General features: G+C 39.5%; 1 protein-coding gene across 2 annotated transcripts in view; it reads left to right on the top strand.

Moving 5' to 3' along the window:
- Nhe1 (Na[+]/H[+] hydrogen exchanger 1) overlaps positions 1-14,319 on the top strand; it is a 44,331-nt gene that overhangs the window by 15,826 nt on the left and 14,186 nt on the right. For both annotated transcript variants that reach the window (XM_067092797.1, XM_067092798.1), the window contains one exon: positions 9,287-9,428. In XM_067092797.1, the coding sequence (XP_066948898.1) occupies positions 9,287-9,428 (142 nt within the window). The remainder of the gene's footprint in view (positions 1-9,286; positions 9,429-14,319) is intronic.

The following is a 14,319-nucleotide window of genomic DNA, read 5'->3' as shown; positions in this document are numbered from 1 at the left end:
TGAGCTGGATCTTTTCCTCAAGGGCCTTTTCCGTGTCCTAGAAGTCTTTAACTTCATGGACTGGTCTCTGGGAGCCTTAGCGAAGAGGACGTTGGAAGAAGACTTCGTCAGTTTGGAAGACCTTAGCAGCGTGTTTTCTTGCCTAGACAAGGCTGTCAAGGACGGCTCTACTGAGATCGCTTCCCTTTTTGGTACTGGGTTGCTGAAGAAGAGATCTGTCTTCAGTGCCTTCCTATCAAAATCTGTTTCTCCTCTCCAGAGGTCCTCCTCCCTCTTGTATGCTCCTCTTTCGAACCATCTGTTTCCGCAAGAGACAGTTAAGGAGATTTCTCGATCATTGTCAGAGAAAGCTTCCCAGGATCTTCTTGCTCAATCCTCGAGAAGGATGAGACCTGCAGCGCCGATGGTAAAGAAGGAGAAGGCTCCCTTTCAGGAGCCCTTTCGAGGATCCAGGTCTTTCAGAAGGCGTAGACCTGAGAGAAGAGGGAAACCTTCAGGACTCCCAGTCAGGAAGTCCAAGTGAGATTCAAGTCCTCTAGACGCCAGTGGGTGCCAGACTTCTGAACTTCGCCGAGGTCTGGGCACAGAAGGGGGCGGACGACTGGTCCCTCTCCATTCTGAGGAAGGGTTACCTCATCCCCTTCAGGGAAAAACCTCCCTTGACAACAACTCCAAGGGAGTTATCGGCAAGATACAAGGACCCTGTTCGAAGACAAGCCCTTCTGCTAGCTGTCGATCAAATGCTGGCAAAAGCAGCCATAGAACCGGTTCAAGATCTGCATTCTCCGGGGTTTTACAATCGGCTTTTTCTGGTGCCGAAAACGTCGGGAGGTTGGAGACCGGTGTTGGATGTGAGCGCCCTGAACGTTTTTGTCATCAAGAAGAAGTTCTCGATGGAGACGACATCCTCTGTTCTGTCGTCCCTTCGTCCAGGAGATTGGATGGTGTCCCTGGACCTTCAGGATGCCTACTTCCACGTACCCATCCATCCCTCCTCCAGGAAGTACCTGAGGTTCATGGTAAATGGAAGAACCTTCCAGTTCAGGGCTCTGTGCTTCGGACTTTCTACAGCCCCCCAAGTGTTCACGAGCATTCTAAAAAATGTGGCTCATTGGCTACATTTAGAGGGGGTAAGGATCTCCTTGTATCTCGACAACTGGCTGATTCGCGCCCATTCAAGAGACCGTTGTCTGGAGGACCTATCTCTCACCTTAAGACTGATCCAGTCCCTAGGACTTTTAGTAAACCTCGAGAAGTCCCAGATGATTCCTCAGCAGAGAATAGTCTACCTGGGGATTCTGATGGATTCTCGGGGTTTTCAAGCATTTCCCTCCATGGAAAGAAGGGAATGCTGCCTGCAAAAGGTGACAACCTTTTTAGAGAAGGACAGTTGTTCCGCGAGGGAATGGATGAGTCTGCTGGGGACCATTTCCTCGCTGGAGCAGTTTGTGTCTCTAGGAAGGCTTCACCTAAGACCTCTTCAGTTCTTCCTGAACGAAAATTGGGATCGGAAGTCCCAAGAGTTGTCGGATTCCTTCCTTGTTTCGGGCCAGATAAAAGAACAGAAACTGGGTCGAGGAATTCCTCTTCAACCGCCGAGCCCTCGCCTAGTGTTGTTTTCAGACGCATCAGAGTCGGGTTGGGGAGCAACACTAGGCTCGGAAGAAGTGTCAGGTTCTTGGGAAGGAGAACATACATCTTGCACTCGTCCACTTCGAACCGCTACTCAAGGGGTCGGTAGTGCTGGTCAACTCGGACAACACCACAGCCCTGGCTTATATCAGGAAACAGGGGGGAACACACTCCTTCTCCCTTTACGACACAGCAAGGAGGCTTCTGCTGTGGGCAGAAGAGAGGAATATCATTCTCCTCACCAGGTTCGTTCAGGGGGAAAGGAATGTGAGAGCAGACCTACTGAGCAGACAGAACCAAGTTCTTCCCACAGAGTGGACCCTCCATCCAGAGGTTTGCGAAAGGCTGTGGAGGCTTTGGGGGAGACCCAATATCGACCTCTTTGCCACTCACTGGAACGCAAGACTGGAGAACTACTGCTCTCCGATCTCGGACCCCAGAGCAATAGCGATAGACGGCCTTCTCATGAATTGGGAAGGTCTGGACGGGTATGCTTTTCCCCCCTTCAAGATCCTGGGGGAAGTAATAAGGAAATTCGCTGCCTCGATGGGCACCAAATTGACCCTGATCGCCCCTTTTGGCCATCTCAGGACTGGTTCACAGAGGTACTGGAATGGTTGATGGATTTTCCCAGGTCGCTCCCTCTCAGGAGCGATCTTCTCAGACAACCCCACTTCAACAGATTCCACAAGAATCTCCCCGCTCTCAACCTGACTGCCTTCAGACTATCGAAGGATTGGTTAGAGCAAAGGGTTTTTCGCGCAAGGCTGCAAAGGCTATCGCCAGAGCCAGGAGATCTTCTACCTTGCGCCTCTACCAGTCGAAGTGGGAGGTTTTTAGAAGATGGTGCAGAGCTCAGAAAGTGTCCTCTTCCAGTACCTCTATAACGGACATCGCAGATTTCCTTATTTACTTAAGGGAACAAGGTAATCTGGCAGTCTCCACCATTAAGGGATACAGAAGTATGCTTTCTTCTGTTTTTCGACATAGAGATCTGAACATCTCTGAGAATAAGGACCTTCATGACCTTATTAGATCGTTCGAAACGTCTAAAAACAAGTCCCCTAGACCTCCCAGCTGGAATTTGGACGTGGTTCTGAAATTCCTGATGTCCGAAAAATTTGAGCCTCCTCGATCGGCTTCGTTCAGAGATCTGACTAGGAAGTCTTTGTTCCCTTTTGCTCTTGCTACGGCGAAGAGATTAAGCGAACTGCAGGCCCTGGAAGGTACAGTTGGTTTTAAAAAGGACTCTGCGATTTGCTCCTTTAATCCTCTCATCCTAGCGAAGAATGAGAACCCTTCCAAGCCATGGCCTAGGAGTTTTGAGGTCAAAGGACTTTCGACTTTAACAGGACAAGAGTTGGAGAACACTCTCTGTCCAGTGAGAAGCCTTAAATTCTATCTAGATAGAAAGAAAAAGCTCGGAGGCAATACGGAAAGTCTTTGGTGCTCAGTTAAGGATCCTACAAGAACTATTTCTAAGAACGCCCGGGCTTTCTTTATCAGAGATGTCATCAAAGAGGCGCATCTTTCTTGCAAGGACGAGCACTTGAAGCTCCTGAGAGTGAACGCACATGAAGTGAGAGCCATAGCTACTTCTCTGGCTTTTCACAAGTCTTGGTCTCTCCAGTCTATTGTGGACTCCACCTACTGGAGATGTAATTCGGTGTTCGCTTCTCATTGTTTGCGAGATGTGCGTGTGACTTATGAGAAATGCTTCTCTCTCGGAGCCTACGTATCCGCGGATTCTGTGCTGGGCCAAGGAGCTGAATCTAATCCTTTTTAGTCTAGCTTTGTTGGTTGTTCTTTTAATGCGTGGTGATGTGTTTTTTTGGTCGGTTGGAAGAGAGTGTTGGGTAAAGCCTCCCTTTCATCTTGTATCACTAACAAGGTTAGGCTTGGTCAGGTGGTCGGGATTGGTTGTTTAGCTCCTTGTAGTTTTTTGTTAATACCTAGCTCTGTCATGTAAGAGGGATAGCCCCCATTGATATGATTCAGGTAAAGGGCTCTGTCATGTAAGTGGGTCAGCCCCCATTGACACGATCCATAGCAGGCTCTGTCATGTAAGTGGGTCATCCCCCATTGACACGATCCAGAAGGGCTGTCAGTCATAGGTCACATCCTTGCTGAAGCTCTTGCGGCAAGCAGACTCATAGACAGTATCCATGAAGTCTTCTGCCCAATCAGGTAAGAACCATGGTTTTTTGTATATCCTACAACATATGTTGTTTCCCGTTTTTTAGTTATTAACTGTCTCTTGCCCTCCTCCAAGGGTGCCAATCAGCTAAGTATATATCTGACGGGTAAGTTGCATGTACAAAAATGATATTTTTATGATAAAATAAAGTTTTGTACATATTTACCCGGCAGATATATACGATTAATGGCCCTCCCAGCCTCCCCTCAGGAGACAGGTGGAAGAGAAAATCTGATTAGAAAACGGGAATGGTTCCTATTCCCGCCACCCAGCGGCGGGAATGGTAGATCACCTGACCTACCTGTCGCGTGTGCCGCGAAATTTGAATTTCTGTCAGGAACGTCGGAGACTATAGCTAAGTATATATCTGCCGGGTAAGTATGTACAAAACTTTATTTTATCATAAAAATATCATTTTTGCTCCGGGAATAGTAGTTCAACTATGCATTTGTCTATCATGATATCACCACTCAAGCTAAGTACTTAGTTTTAAGACTCAGTGAAAAGCTTTATTTCCTTAAAATTTTAATGAGTAGGCTTATATATTTATTAAAATTTGGAGTCAGTAGGCCTCTTGCAAGGCAAGAAGTTAGGAGTAGATTGCTAGGCTATGCGTAACTGCCGTGCTGTTTTTCCTTGTTTGACAAGTTGATAATTACCATTAAGGCAATAATATTAAATATTTTGTTATTGGAACTCAGTAGATAATTTGGGGTTACCAAAAGGGTAAATCGAGTTAGCCTGACTTCTCATTTACAAAACATAGATGTGATCATAGTTCCCAGTCCTGCAAGACTTACGAGCCTTGATGTTTACTAAAGGCCAGTATTTCCTTTGTAAATGGATTTTGATAGACCGTTCCCCAATTATCCTTATTATTGGGGTACTTTTAAGGGTTAAAGGAAATACATTCATGTAGATTTACTTCCAATGGGTATTACCCCACTGGTAGTGACGTCACAGGTGTTGAGAAAAATTGTGACGTTTGTCTTTTTCCTAAGAGAGTACAAAAGGTACTTTTTTGCAATGGTGAGCTTTGCCAAACAATTTAAAATCTTAGATATACTGATTTTATATACTTCTGGTAAGATAATTCCAACAATTATTGATTTTAATAATGTACCAACCAATGTAGCCCATAGGCCTCATAACATATTTGTGGTGCTTGGGAATAGACCAGGTAATCAAAAGTTATGAAATGTGTAAGAATATATAGTATGGATATGTATTTAGTTTTGTCTTAATTGAGCTAAGAAGCTTTTGTGTGTAAATCCTTTAAGGCAATGTTATGGCTATTTTATTGACATAACCCATTGATCATGTTACCTTTCATCATACTGTGGACACGTACTTGTGGCCATGTCAGCTTGTTTTAATTTGAAGTGTTTGTTACTTATACAGTGATATAGGTAGGTAACACTAGGTAGTTTTTAATAAACACTTGTTCGTTTTTATCCTTATTGGGCTACTATTACATAGGACCTACATTCCTTGTACCACCACGGGGCTACTATTATGAAGGATCTACACATTATCTGCGCCACAGCAAATTGCTCAGTAAGCTTTTTGCCTGTGGAAATGACTCAATACTGCCTGCCATGAGCCAGCCACTGAAGGAATAAAGGAGAATTTGGTTGGTTGCTGGATATGTGTTTAATATGCAACATGGTCCTGGCAGCAAGTTTAAATGAAGAAAGAGCTCATTTTTAGGCTGTTTCTACAGTTACAGGTTTCAGTACGAGTACGGAAGGAGACCACTGTATACATTGTTCTGGCAGAACTACAGCAGTGTGTTGCTATCCCTCTCTGAGCAGAATCCACATTTGGGCCAATTCTTCAAAAGCAGTGGATTCTAGGAACTCCGTCTTCAACAACTTCCCGATGGAGATGAAGTCTCTTCTTGGGAGAGAGGTCACTAATACCCAACATGAAGTGGATATAGCCACTAAAATTTCCCTTCTGAATCCAGATCTAGGGAACAGTCTTTTGCTTTACATGAGAGAGATACTTAGATGAGAATCTTGCCTTTCCCATGCAGCATTCGCTAGATGAGAATCTTGCCTTTCCCATGCAAGATTCATGTATTGAAGGGGACCCTGATAGGTTCCACCCAACCCCAGCTGCAGTGTTTGTACCTCTAGGGGGTAGTGATATATCCTGGACTTCTATAGTGCCAGGCAGTGGTAATACTACTGCCTTGGCTCGATCAGTTCATGCAGACTTCCCTGATGGGAAAATTCCACTTGCATTACTTTCAGAATTCTGGGAGGAAATCATGAACACTATTATGGCTGCTTGCTCCTGAGCATCAGCATATCAGAGATGCTATCCATGAATCACAGTCTGCCTAGGTTTTCTCACCAAAAAAAAACTTAGGTCAGTGGAACAGGGTAATAAAAAACCCAAGTCCAAAAAGAAGGTGAATCAGTTGTCTAGATCCCTGTTAAAATCAGAATGGATAATAAGATGCTGCCTACACATTCCCAGAGCTGCAACTGGTAACAATAGTAAGGCCAGGTCGGACATTAAAATCTCAGAATGTAGTACAAGCACCAATATCTGCCCCTGAGAAGGATACTGGTAACCCTTGGGGGGCACCTCAGTGTGCATCTTTTCACCAGATAGAAAATACCTCATTAATGAAATGAAAACTGATTGAGGTTAATGTAGAATTTTGGGACAGAGTGGCCTTTCCCAGTACTGCATGGTGCTTGGTCCCTCCTTTAGGAATTCAGAAACTGTCGAAGGAGAGGCTATCCTGCCTATTAGTACAGCAGTGAAAGCCAAATAGAATCAACCATATTAATAAAAGCCATAGAAGCAACCTTTCTCTGGTTTAATGGAAAATATAGTGCAACATTAATTTTACAGAACCAATAACCCCTCTGGGAGGCATCTGCCTTCTGTCTCTACTTTTGAAATAATCACTCATGTGAAAACAGTTTCAGAATTTTGTGGTGACTATGAAATGAGAATTTATGGCAGAAATAAAGACATTTGTTGCCACCATCCCAGTATCTGATGTGCTACAAAGGAATGGGCAATACTTGTCCTTCCCTATGGGGAAAAAGCTCCCATTGGACATGGCTACCCAGCAATTTGGGACCCCTATGAAATAAAAAAAAAAAAAAACTCAAGACAGCTATGGCTGAATTTTATATTAGGCTCCTCCTCCTCAATATTATAACTTCTACTACTATGCTGGTAGTAGCTATTATAGAGCTTCTAGACTCCAGAGTCTTTCCGAACAGTGTTCACAGCAGTAGCCAAAACACTTATGTGGACTCTATAGGGAGCACTCTGTGACTTTCTGGAGTATTGCATTAATGCTTGAAAGGAAGCATTGGTGGGCTCCAACGTTTTGCTCCCCAATGTAACCTTCGTTGCATTCTTCCCCCATCTATCGTGACCCTTTTTGAAGAGTCAGTTATCACACAACTCATTGAAGGAGCCCAACAACAGAATTGCACAATTTATGCTCTTCTGAAAAAGGGGAATCTGGGAAACAATACTCTTAAGAGTTTCCCCTTCCTTAGCCTAAGAAAGCTTGGCATGAATCAAAGCCCTACAGGCCTCCAGTAGCATCAGCACCCCTTTTGAAGCGGAAAAGACACTCCTACTAGGGAAAAGGGAAATAAATTTTGGACTACGTATTAGAGGAAAGGAAAAGGTGGAGCCCATAGGACTTGCATGGTTGGGGTTGTCTTCTACAGCATCACATGCAGTTGAAGTGCCCTTGGGGACACAGTATAATTTCCAGTGGGCTAGGGTAGAGAGGATCACACTCTCCCCCTCCTCTAAAGGAGTTTTTTCCAAAAACCATACCCCTTTTAAAAATTGGCCATAGAGAAGGAGGGCTTTATTTGCCACCACTCTTCAGTATCCCCAACAAGCATTCCTCTGAATGAAGGGTGATCCTTGACCCTTAAAGAATGGTCCTTTTGGTGAGTGGATCAATCAATCTTGTTTTAAAAGTTCCAGACTAAAGGGACTTTACTGTATATGGTAACCAAATTTGATCATTACTTGTACAATGATACAGAATTACTAAAACTTTTGTCCGTAGGCTGGCAGTGTTCACGTAATATGTGGTGATGGAAATGATTTTATTTGCAAAGATTGATAAACGTAAAACAATATATAGAGTAAATTAATTTAGAATGAAGTACTGTAATTCTGAATCAGTTCACACAACATGTATGTTTAAATTCTCAGGTAAGGTAAATTATTATAATCTTGGATGAAATACTCGAAACCATAACTATCACAGTTAGAATATTTTATAACTAATCGTTTACTGTTTTAGGGCATCTCTCATATTGCCTTGCATAGCACGCAATTGGTGGTACTGGGAGTTCTAGACAGCTGTTCTTCCTAAACTGTCCAACGTCTTTAATTTGTTCCAATTTTCACATCTTATTTATGGAGAAATCTTTCTGCTAGCCCTATGAAAGCCTGGAGATGTGACTTGGTGGCCTCATAAAGCTAATTGTAATACTGTGTAATGTTAACTTCACAAAGCTTATATTTAGCTCATTATGTGGCCAAGGGTGATCTTAATGGTCATCAGCACATCTTGAGATTACTTTTCTTTGATTTTCTCATAACATCTTCCACTTCATGCATGAAGTTAATTGTCACTTGTCATGAAAGCTATACGTTTATGATTCTCTTATATAGTATAGGTTTCCTGATTTTATCTTTTCGGTTAAAGTCAGATTACTGATTGTATATGCATTATTAAAACTTCACAAAGTGATTTGTGAAGTATCAGTATTGAATTTGGCATTTTATAGTCTGGTACTGGTGAGAGGTTGGAGGGTTATGGGGTATAGGAACCATTCCATTAAAGTGACTTGACTCTGGTGACTGAACTGTGGCCATTTTTTTTTTTATTTTTTTATTGAGCAATCTGAGCTGTGGCCATATTATTTCTTTTTTATTTATTGAGCACTCTGAGCTGTGGCCATATGATTTCTCTCTTTTATTGAGATGTCACATCATTTTCTTATCATAGCTTGGTTGTTGGCTCTAGTAAAGATTCATTCAGTCCTTCAAGGTGAAAGGGAAACTTGAGGTGTGTGTAATGTTTTTGTTTTAGCAGATGATGTTTATTTAATATTGTGGATATCAATTTGTATTTAGAAAAGTTTGCAAAAGAGTTAATATTCCAGGAAGATGAGTAATACTTCCCATTTTGTTTGAATATATGACTGTTGAGGTGATATCTACCACCGTAAAGGGAAATTCTGATGTATGAATGCTAACATTTTGATGAACAGTATATTTAAGGTGGTTTTGTGATCTAAAATTTTAATGAGCTCTTTTAAAACAATATTTTCATGTAGTTATTCATTTATAAAGTACTATGTTTAAAAGACTGAATAAGGTGAATTTGTTGTCATTTGTTTTCAGTCATGCTTTCAGAACATAATCTAGGTATGAAATCTTTTACAGTTCCATCCTGCACTGGTGGTGTGGAGCATTGTCTTGTGTCTGTTGGGTAGAGCCTTGAATATCTTCCCACTCTCCTGGGTTGTGAATAAGTTCCGTGACCACAAAATCAATTACAAGATGATGTTTATCATGTGGTTTAGTGGTAAGTGTTTGCATTTTGATTAAAAAGAATGATTTACAGAAGAGAACCTCTTATTGAGACCAAGATTGTTCTGCATACTGCGCAGTAATTAGTTTTTCTGGGTAACTAACATATATTAATTCTGTCTTGCAAAAGTCATAATAATGAATAGACATAAATAATAATTGCATATGGGAAAAACATGTCAAATATTAAAAGACTGGATATGTTGAGCAAACTTAACATTGCGTATTTAGTAAAGAAACCTAAGCGTATGTTTAGTTTTACTGAAGACTTGACAAATTACCCTGCAGGCTCTCATAATGTAGTATCCCTTGGAACTACAGTGAAACCTCGCTTTAGTGGACTAATATGGGGGGACAGGTTGTCTGTTAAAGTGAAGCATTATTTTTTCGTGTCCTAAGTGATGTTTATCAGTAGGCTAGCCTTGGCCTAGGTGCGAGAACCACCAACATACATGAAAAGATTCACATTACGAAATAAACTGATAATAAAGATAATAAAACCATTTTTACCTTATATAATTGGCATATCTTCATAATAAATAGCCTATTTGAGGAATAATTCCATATCAATGAAATCAACTATTATCTATGCTAGCCCAGCTGAGAAAATGTAAACATCGAGTTAGAGTTGCGCTCACAGCAACCTCTATCTTTCGGTAACCTTTCAGAAATATTAATGGTAGTGTTTTAAGAGGTGCTAAACAATGAGCAGGAGAAAAGTTACTGCTTCCTGATTCAGGACGCAGGCCGTTTATAAATACAATAGAATCTTGGTGACCTGAGGTCAATTACTCTCGACAATAATTACAATGGATAAATACAAATTGAGTTAAAAGAAAATGGACAATGGCTGATCTAACAATATTCTAATACATGTGCAAAAGAGACATATACAAAATAAGTTGGTAACAGGTACAAATTTATATAGATAAGTGTGGTTGATTCAGTATGGCAGATCCTGCTTGACCCGCTCCTTTAGGAGTGGTATAGAAAACGGGTTGTTCATCATAGAAGACCAGCTTAGCGGGGACTTTACAGTGTAATTACAGTGGTAATAACAATTAGGATAATATTAATTTTTAATCAAAAATTAATTTTCATTTTGGTGGCAAATAACTTTAGAACAAATCAGTCATGCAAATGATAATTATCGTACGTTATTGTATGTTAGGGGTTGTTTGTGATTGGCAATGAAAAACATGATATGGAATCAGCTTTGGTATTTCGTTTATTTTCAATTTGTAAGGATACAGTAAGTAAAATAGCATTTGTAATAATATCATCTTTACATAACCAGTATTTCATAAGATGCATGTTGTTGCAAAAGCTACCCTATGCACAGATAGTTTTGTTATTTAGCAGTCGTCTTATACTACAGATATGTACATTGAATGCAGCTAAGCATATACTGTACATATAAATATTAAATTCATAAAAAAACTCTTTTATATATAATGTACTCACTGTAAAAGAGTACAGTTAGTAAATGTAAAGGTTAATATAACTTCCTGAGGCTCTCTCATAGGTGGGTGCTATACATATCCATGACTAACCGTACTGGAGTAGATGAAGAAGTAACTAATTAAATGTACAGTACAACAGTGCAATGGTTGACTATTAAAACTAAAATAAAAAATGTATAATTTTCTAGATTTCTGACAATTCTTTACCGTAGCCTACCATAGTGAGTTATAAGAATTTTAGCAAATTATACAAGCATTTTAAATTATTTATTAAGTCATACTTAATGATTGCTTGGGTATAGTACTTCATCTCCCAATATGTTTTTTATACTGTATATGCAGTTTCCCCCATGAAATATTCCTTCCGATGAGTAACAAAGCCTCCCTAGCATAGTGAACATTCTCTGGATATCCCACGGCTAACGATAATTTCACATGGTTTATAGCCTTAACTAAGCAGTACTTTACAGTTAACATTCACTTTGAGAGATTTATCCAAAAATTCAAGTCTAAAAGGGTAGCCTGGTAAAATTTCATGTATACAGTAAACCACCCGTATTCGCGTTCTCTGGTTCGCGGACTCACGCATTCGCGGGTTTCTCTGTGGAACATATCTAGCCATCATTCACAGAAAATTCGCCCATTCGCGGTATTTTTCACTGAGAAATATTCACTAATTACTGTATTTTCATATAATTTTCATGAATAAATGCACTTTTTGTGATAAAACTATTAAAAAACTCAGGTATATGCATTTTTACAGGGTTTTTCTGTGTTTAAACTATCAAAATGGGCAGTTGTAAGTGTTTTTAGAGGGGTTTTAAGTATTCGTGGATTTTAGCTATTTGTGGGGGGGTGTGGGGGGTTCACTGTACAGTAATAATTTAGCTGTTAAATACAGAAGTTTGAGTTGCAATGAATAATGAAAAAAAACATATGGTTATTCACTCAAACCTTAGCTAATCTTCTAATTTACTGAGCTTAGCCTAAGTAACTTAGTCTACAAACGTATAGAATAAACGTGTGCAAGAACAGTTTAATACTACTGAGTGCAGAAAAAAGTCAAATCCACTCATATTTTACCAGAAATACACCCATAAATACTGCACTGTGACTTACTCAAGACCTTTGTTAAGATACCCAAATTATGTATCAGTTTATTACAGTCAAGTACTGTTGAGTCCTTTTTTATGAAATCCAAACTATTAGTTTATTACAATAAATTTCTGTATCACCACAAACGATTGATTCATAAAGTAAGTACTTAAGATTGTAAACTATATACTGTATGTATTAAACAATACTCACCTCAGTATATTACACACACTATTTTGAAAAACAATGTGTGAACACAAAATATTAATGAAATGCACTGGTTCTCAACTGTGCAACACTAGCTCACCGTCATCCCTTTCCTTTTTGTATCTGACATTGTGAACCCATTTTTATTGTATGTACTAAGTAGGCAAACAAGAAAGTGAGAACACAAGTTGACTAATGCATAGAATAACTAGCAAGTAAACTGTCTAATGTAGCTTAGCATACAGCTGTTTACATAAACATTTGCCTAGGACTTGCCAAATCATAGGTTATACAGTATATGCACACACTACATTAGTTATGAATACTGTGCAGTACCATATACAGTACAGTGTACTGTACCTTAAGATTCTTCTAAACTGTGCAATACTGCATATTAAAGAACTGTACGTATTAAGTGAAATGTTAATGTGCATTCATCAACTGAAGATACTGTATGTTCACATATGCACATAAAGCAACAATGAAGAAGAAATGCAAGTTTCATAGCCATGAGTACACAGATATAGTACATACACAGGTATCTATACTGTATTATAATGTAAAATGCAATTTGTATACTTATAATAGTGCAGAATTATCACATACAATAAAGCTGTGATAATCATTGCACTGTAAAACACTTGCCCATTCTCTCTTGCATTCATACCTACAGTAGTATGGTACAGTACTGTACTACCATACGGATACTCTCTAAGTTCTGTACACACCTGGGAAATCATTTTAATCATAACAGTAAAATGCACTACAGTAATTACTAAAAATATTTAAAAAATTACAGTAATATTTAACTTGAGGAATCCTGTTTTTTACCTGATGACTAAGGGATTGAACATTACAAGTTAAGCTTTAATAGGCTCCTCCCTCCTTGTTTACAGTTTGTTCTGTAATAAACCTGCTTCTTGCATTTGTCAAATTTACATTGCATGACCCATAAGCATCCAAATGTTGCATTGTGACTGATTGTTGTAGTGGCATGTATTGTATCATCATGGATCAGGGCTGGTGAATTATATCAATCTTCTTTCATCTAACTCTTCTCTTCATTTACCTGTCACTGTCTTAATACGGACATGGCAGGATAAAGCTCTGCCACTGAAAAATTGTTCATAACTGTGCAGATCCTCTTCTCATGTTGAGTACAAATCTTTTATTACAATGTCCAGAAGCCTTGGGGGCTGTACCTTCATGACATTTCTAACTTTACTTTTGAGGAGGGATTCATGAACATTTAAGTCTTCTTTCCTTCAGTAAACTTTAGGGTACTGCCACATTGCAAGCAGTGAGCAGCAAGGTAGTGTCTAGTGGCAGCAGTAACATCATGTTTGTTAGGCCACACTGTAGCTGCCGAAGATGCATGCGACACAGGAGTTTAAGCTGATCAGCAGTAGACATGTCTTCATCAAATTTATTAAGAAAATTATTTTTATTTGAAAATGCTTCCATGAAGTTAAATTAAATATCAGTAAACAAGTCTCGATTCATGATTGTAATGAGAAGAATGTAATGAAGTAAATTTTATAATATAAATACTGTAAACAGTCTTGAATGTACAATGACATATTTTATGAATATTTGCAAAGGAGCCAAGGATTGTTCACTTGCCACTTGTGGTGTCTGTATCCTCAGCCACTATGGAGAGGGCTGTATTTATTTCCTACTGAAATTGTAGTTCAAGCATATTATGATTAAATAAGGTTGTACTGAACAGTTTTTTATAATGAGCATGTTTTTCATTCAGATCCATTAGTCATAAGGGAATGGCTTTTCCCATTTTTCCCACACATTCTGTTACTTCCTTCTACTGTGTCGTGCATAGTGGAATGAAGGATACAGTGTAGCGTAAGTTAGGGACATATGCAGTAGGTACAGTATATCTATTTTCCTTGCACAACAGGTTGGTGTGACTTGGAGTTCTTAAATGGAGATAAAGCATGATATGATGAATGGGTTAGTATGAAAAATGGATGTTTTTGCAGTACTGTATAAAATTAGTTTATGCAAAGAACTTGTGACACACTTCTTCATGTTGGTACACTACCATATTAATTTTGTACTTAAATGTCTTGAAGATTTGGTTTTAGTGTTTTCCTATTGTTCTTT

Source organism: Macrobrachium rosenbergii, chromosome 49, assembly GCF_040412425.1.
Source record: "Macrobrachium rosenbergii isolate ZJJX-2024 chromosome 49, ASM4041242v1, whole genome shotgun sequence".
Classification (NCBI taxonomy): Eukaryota; Metazoa; Arthropoda; class Malacostraca; order Decapoda; family Palaemonidae; genus Macrobrachium; species Macrobrachium rosenbergii.
The sequence above is the reverse complement of the archived record's forward strand: the minus strand, read 5'-3'. Positions and strand labels throughout refer to the sequence as shown.